The sequence below is a fragment of the Austrofundulus limnaeus genome, unplaced genomic scaffold (assembly GCF_001266775.1).
Source record: "Austrofundulus limnaeus strain Quisiro unplaced genomic scaffold, Austrofundulus_limnaeus-1.0 Scaffold119, whole genome shotgun sequence".
Lineage (NCBI taxonomy): Eukaryota > Metazoa > Chordata > Actinopteri > Cyprinodontiformes > Rivulidae > Austrofundulus > Austrofundulus limnaeus.
This window is the reverse complement of record NW_013952521.1, coordinates 531,619-537,642: the sequence shown is the minus strand read 5'-3', so window position 1 is coordinate 537,642 and position 6,024 is coordinate 531,619. Positions and strand designations below refer to the sequence as shown.

General features: G+C 40.6%; 1 protein-coding gene and 1 long non-coding RNA gene across 4 annotated transcripts in view; one reads left to right on the top strand and one right to left on the bottom strand.

The window, feature by feature from the left end:
• ttll6 (tubulin tyrosine ligase-like family, member 6) overlaps window positions 1–6,024 on the top strand; it is a 13,564-nt gene that overhangs the window by 6,085 nt on the left and 1,455 nt on the right. The window contains exons 3-15 of one of the 3 annotated variants that reach the window (XM_014014752.1): window positions 72–251; window positions 367–404; window positions 1,062–1,180; window positions 1,405–1,535; window positions 2,553–2,709; window positions 2,783–2,926; window positions 3,058–3,143; window positions 3,213–3,438; window positions 4,456–4,598; window positions 4,677–4,868; window positions 4,970–5,138; window positions 5,427–5,684; window positions 5,767–5,817. In XM_014014752.1, coding sequence (XP_013870206.1) covers window positions 124–251; window positions 367–404; window positions 1,062–1,180; window positions 1,405–1,535; window positions 2,553–2,709; window positions 2,783–2,926; window positions 3,058–3,143; window positions 3,213–3,438; window positions 4,456–4,598; window positions 4,677–4,868; window positions 4,970–5,138; window positions 5,427–5,684; window positions 5,767–5,817 — 1,842 coding nt within the window. In that variant the 5' untranslated portion in view covers window positions 72–123. Of the gene's footprint in view, window positions 1–71; window positions 252–363; window positions 405–1,061; window positions 1,181–1,404; window positions 1,536–2,552; window positions 2,710–2,782; window positions 2,927–3,057; window positions 3,144–3,212; window positions 3,439–4,419; window positions 4,599–4,676; window positions 4,869–4,969; window positions 5,139–5,426; window positions 5,685–5,766; window positions 5,818–6,024 lie in introns of those variants that run through there. The other 2 variants (XM_014014751.1, XM_014014753.1) reach the window with 2 other exon arrangements.
• Window positions 5,124–6,024, bottom strand: part of LOC106521973 (uncharacterized) — a 12,892-nt gene continuing 11,991 nt past the window's right edge. Inside the window, exons 3-4 of the long non-coding RNA XR_001310732.1 lie at window positions 5,320–5,357; window positions 5,124–5,210 (exon numbers count right to left, since the gene is read on the bottom strand). This is a non-coding gene — a long non-coding RNA (uncharacterized LOC106521973). The remainder of the gene's footprint in view (window positions 5,211–5,319; window positions 5,358–6,024) is intronic.

The window sequence follows — 6,024 nt, the reverse complement described above, 5'->3', positions numbered from 1 at the left end:
GTGTGTGTGTGTGTGTGTGTGTGTGTGTGTGTGTGTGTGTGTGTGTGTGTTGTATGCCTACATGATCACAGAATCCTCTGGCAGCTGGTTTCACTTCATGTGTTCGCACTCAGAACGGGTCTGATGGACGGCCCGGATAGAAACACTGATGAATATGAGCAGCAGGGAGAAGGAGAGGAGAGCCAATCAGAAGCCTGCACTCCTGTCCTGCCTCCAAACATCAGCAAGAAGAAAAAGAGAACCAGAAGGAGGTATTTTACTCTCCTTTTTTACGTTTATCCTCAGTTATTTCTCCAGACATGAACTGCAGAATGTGCAGCAAAGCAGGTGTCTGTCCTTCTGTTTGTCTCTCTTGTCTTTCAGATGATTGACCATCAACCTCACCTGCTGCAAATATGAAAGCGGTACGTTTTTCGTTAAAATATGCAGTTGTTCATTGCAAACGTTTTCAGCCCCAAAGCATCCAGTCAGAACCCAAAATAATTCATATTTTGTCTGGTCTACTCCCTTTAACTTGTTATCATAACTTCAGGCCTGCAATACGTTCTAAAGGAATTTATATTTATAGTTTTGTAATGTTTTTACCGCTTATCTAAAGGATTTTATGTCACTGAGTGATGAAGTGTTTCCCCCAGTTTCTAGAATTCTGCACCATAAAAGAAGCAAATGTAAAAAAAAAATTCTAATATTTCTTTCTTGACAAAATAAAGATGCTCCTGCCCAACTTTGCTCCTCAGCTTTTCACTTATCATTTATATCAAATCACCTGTTAAAAGTAAAAATTTTTTTTTTTACTTTGTTATTTGGGCCTAAGTTTCCTTCATTACCAGGAATCATACAAGAAAGGATTTATATAAACAAATAAACAAAACAAGACATGAAATATTTTGGGTTTATGAAGAATTTAAAATCAATCATTTAAAAGTTTATACCTTTAGTCAGAACAAACAGAGTAGGAAGTTTTACACACATTGATATTTTCAGGCTTAAAAATCAACATTTTTAAATGTTTTAATCATCTCTTCTGTGAAACAAGTTGTTTCATGTTTTATTTGTCTCAGTGCGGCGAGCTGCTCGTATGTACGGCCTCAGCGAGGTGATGGAGGACGAGGACTGGACGCTGTTTTGGACCGACTGCTCCGTGTCTCTGGACCGCGTCAGGGACATGAAGCGTTACCAGGTGTCCGAGTCGGACCGTCCACACTCACACACATCACTACCGTCAGCAGGAAAGAAGCTAAATTCAGTCTTCTGTATTCTAGCTCAGCTTTCCTCTCTCAGTCTGCTGGTTTTTCTTTTCAGTTACAGTTCAAGCTAATTGTGACCAATAAACCAAATTCTCCTCTTTGAATTTAATTAAATCAGCCGTAATCACTCCTGCTGTAAATGTGTTTGTCTTTGCAGAAAATAAACCATTTCCCTGGAATGAGCGAAATCTGCCGTAAAGATTTCCTGGCGAGAAACTTGAACCGAATGCTGAAACTTTTTCCTAAAGACTACAAAATCTTCCCCAGAACGTGGTGCCTTCCTGCAGAGTCAGTCTGCTCCTCGTTTCACTGTCTGAATGCCGAGTCAGCGCGTACATTTCAAAATGTTTAACTTTATTTAGAAAGATTTTTTTCCCATAGAAATGCATTACATTTGTTTGGAAACACAGGTCTCTTTAATTTTAGCTAATCTTATGATAGKTTTAGATTTAAGCTACTGTTCTGCTACTTTTACCTTTTAGTTAGCCTTTGGCTACTTTTAGGTTTCGTTGCCTTTCTGCTACTTTTAGCTATTAGCTAGCCTTTTGCAACTTTTATTTCTATTTAACCATTTGATACTGTTGGCTTTCAGTTAGGCTTTTCTTATTTTAGCCAGGCTTTTGCTAATTKTAGCTTTTAGGTATAGTTTTTTTCTACTTCTGACTTTTAACTAGACTTTTTAACTAGAAATCGCGTTTGGTGTGAACGCACCATTATGCTACTGTTAGCTTTTAATTAGCATTTTATAATTTTTAGTTTTAAGAAGCCTTTTTCTACTTTTGCCTGTTTCCACCTTTAACCTTTGCCCTTTGAGATTTTGTTGCATTTAACTTTTGGTTAATGTTTTGCAACTTTCAGCTTCTAGTTTGATTTTTTTTTTTACTTTACGTTTTTTGACAGACATTTGTCCTTTTTAGATGTTTTACAACTTTTAGCTTTAAGTTTACCTTTTTTACCATAACCAGTTTTTTCTACCTTTGACCTTAAGCTAGGCTTTTGCTGCTTTTAGCTTTTAGCTGGGATTAGCAAATTTTGGCTTTTAGCCTTCTGTTATTTTTGTCTTCTAGTCTTTTGCTACTTTAGGTAACTTTTTGTAGCTTTTACTTTAGGCTAGTAATTTTCTGTTTGTGTTTAACTCATGTTTTATTTTTTGATAGCATTTTTTCTTTAGCGTTTAGCTGCTGTTTTGTTCCTTTTAGCTGAACATCTGTTTTAGCTTCTTCATCTGAGTAAATTAATTCAGTCTTTTGCTTTTTTTTTGGTCAATTGTTAGTAAAATATCCACTCAATATCTGTTTTTCACAGTTACAATGACTTCCAAGCGTTTASCAGAGCCAAAAAACGCAAAACCTACATCTGTAAACCAGACATGGGTTGCCAAGGAAAAGGCATCTTCATCACCAAATCCAGTAAAGACATCCAACATGGAGAAGACATGATCTGCCAAGTTTACATCTCCAAGGTGAGGTACTGACCAAAAGCACGTCTAACACACGGCGCCTGAAGTTCACACGTGTCCTCTGTCGCGTCTCCAGCCTTTTATTATCAACGGATACAAGTTYGACCTGCGGATCTACGTGTTGGTGACGTCCTGTGACCCGTTCAGCATCTTCATGTTCAGGGAGGGCCTGGCTCGCTTCTGCACCACAAAGTACACTGAGCCGACACACAGCAACATGGTGACAGCCCAGCTTTTATTGATTTGTTTTAGGATCATTTATTTATTGGAGTTTATTTTAGCTTTGGGTCATGATGACTGGAATCAGAAGATATTAACCCTGGTTAACATGAAACTTAAACAAATTTTTAGGACAACATGTGCATGCATCTGACCAACTACTCCATCAACAAGAACAGTGAGAACTTCGTCCGTGACGAGGACGTTGGCAGCAAACGGTAAACACAGACAGTCTGAGTTTGTTTAATGAAGTTTATATCAACATCGTTTTGGTTTTTGCTGCRCAGGAAACTGTCCAGCCTCAACAAGCTCCTGGAGTCCATCGGCTGCAACACAGAGAAGTTGTGGAGCGACATCGAGGACATCATCTTGAAGACTCTGATATCTGCCCACCCCATCCTCAAACACAACTACCACACCTGTTTTCCCAACGACACCGCCGGCAGCGCCTGCTTCGAGATCCTCGGCTTYGACGTGCTGCTGGACCACCAGCTCAAACCCTGGGTGCTGGAGGTGAAACACTTTCAGACTTATAGTAAACAAGTTTTTATGACCTGAGACTAAAAAATAAAAAATAAAATAAATAAATATGCAATTTTGGAACCACACCATTTTATTCATTGTACAGAACATAGTTTTATAAATGTGCATGCTGAACGAGTTTCCAAAAATCTGCTGAAATAGCAAAATGCTAGCTGAAACCTAYAAGTAGCACCTAAAAGCTAAACGTCAAGTAAAAACATAAAAGCCTAGCTAAAAGTAGCAGAAGGCTAACTGAAAGTAAAAGATAGCAGAATGGAAGCTAAATAAAGCAAAACCCAAGATAGTAGTAAAAGGATAAAAGCTAAAARAAGCAGAACGATGGCTAAAAGCCAAAACTAGCAGAATGTCTTCCAAAGTTAACTAACCCTGGCTAGAGGCTATAAGTAAAAAAAAAAAGCTAGATAAAAGAAGCAGAAGAGTAACTAAAAGCAAGAAKTTAGTAAAAAACAACAAAAACCTTGCTAAAAGTAGCAACAGTTATGCTAGAAGTAGCAGAATGATAAGTAAAAGCTAATCATAGCAGCAGACAAGCTAGAAAATAGCAGAATAGTAAAAGCTAAAATTAGCATAATGGTAGGTAAAAGCTAACAGTTGCAGAATGGTATAGCTAAAAGTAGCAGAATGCTAAAATTAGCATAATGGCAGGTAAAAGCTAACATTAGGAGAATGGCAGACAAAAGCTAAAATTAAGGAAATGGTTGGTCAAACCTGACAGTTGCAGACCTGTACAGGTAAAGCTAAAAGTATCGGAATAATAGTTTAAAGTGGCAAAAACAAAGAAGCAGAGTTTAGTTTTAATCACAGAGTTACGTATAAAAATTAGCAGTTTAAATGCTGACATCTTTAATCAAAGCCGAAGTCTGACTTCACTTAAAAATGTAAAGGATTTGAAACTTTATTTTAGCTTTAAAGCATCAGGCGCTGCAGTAAAATCTGTCTGTGTGAGCTCAGGTGAATCATTCCCCGAGTTTTACCACTGACTCTCAGCTGGACCGAGAGGTGAAGGACGCGCTGCTCTACGACACGCTGGCCCTCATCAACCTGGACGCCTGTGACCGTCGCAGGATCACCAAGGAGGAGAGGCGGCGGGTGAAGGACAGGCTGCAGCAGAACCGCTCCAGAGAGGCCAGGTGGGTAAATGAAGCCTGAAGATGAAACACACACACTAAGTTTGTGTGTCAGTGTGTGTGTTTGTGTTTCACCACCAGGTCAGAGGAGCTGCGACTGTGCCAGGCTGCCACGGCGCACCAGATGGAGAAGTACGAGGCCAAACACCTGGGAGGTTTTAAAAAGATCTACCCCAGAGAGGACAGCGAGAAATACGACAAGTATTTCAAACACAGCAGCAGATCTCTGTTCCAGGACACGGCGGCGTCCAAAGCCAGAGAGGAGTATGCCAGGTAGCTGTGTCAGCAGAGCAAATGACAGGATGAACCTCAGGGATTTTTTTAATTAACTCCTAGAGTTTGAGCTTTTTTGTCTGAGGTGTTTGTGTTCTCAGGCAGCAGCTGCAGAAGCTGCGTCTGAAGCAGGAGCAGAGCGAGCTGAGAGGAAACAAGAGGAAAGACCTGCAGGGAGAAACAGCCGGCGAGAAAGTCAAACCGAGACCAGCGCCTGCAGCACGGACGACCTTTGACCCGCAGCCTGGGAATCTGTGCGGCGTAGATCAGGTGCAGTGACAACACGCAGCCACAGGGGGGCGACACGCAGCTCCAACCTGAGACGGATGGCTCGTCTTCTGCCTGACCTCAGAGCCAACACACAATATTTAAATTACACAGAGGAGTATTTGTGCAGATAATTTTTATTGGATATTAAAATATCTTTTATGTGGAGGCCGGGTAAACAAACCGTGTTATGGAGGTCAGCGGGTGACAGTAACTGCTGATCTGTCAACACAGAGAAGCAATCAAATCAAATCAAATCAAATCAAACCAAATGTTTCTGCTCCTCCACAGCCGCCTCCGTTTGGACTCTCTGTGGACTCAGAGGCCGCAGGAGAGGAGGAAGTGAGCGACTCGGAGGAGCAAGAACGGGTGGATCTGCTGCTCCAGAGGAGGAAACTGCTGGAGGACCAGGGGGTGGTGGACCAGATCCAGCGGCTGCTGCCAACGTGTCAGACAAAGAGGTGGGGACGAGGGGTCCTGCAGGACGGCGTGGAGACCTGCAGGACTCAGCTGAGACCCCAAGTCTATCAGAGACAAGAGCTGCTGAAGGTAGGAGGCTGCAGCAGCTCTGCTCCTYTTCATCACCTGCTGATTTTCAAATCTAAAACTTTAAATGTGTTTTTTCTTCCAGTCAAATCCTTGGATGTGGTTTTCTCAGCAGCAGCTGCAGCTCTGTCCACAGGTAAACAATCAGAAAAACAAAACAAACACAAAACATTCAGATTTATTTAGAAAATGTTTGATTTATGTTCCCCGCCTATTTCTGAAGGAATTATTCTAAAATAATATTTTTTAATCAAAAACTACCCACCATTTTTTATTACTTTAAGTATTAATTTGTATTAATCTTAATTTTTATTTAAAATGAACAAAAAGACACATTTTAAAT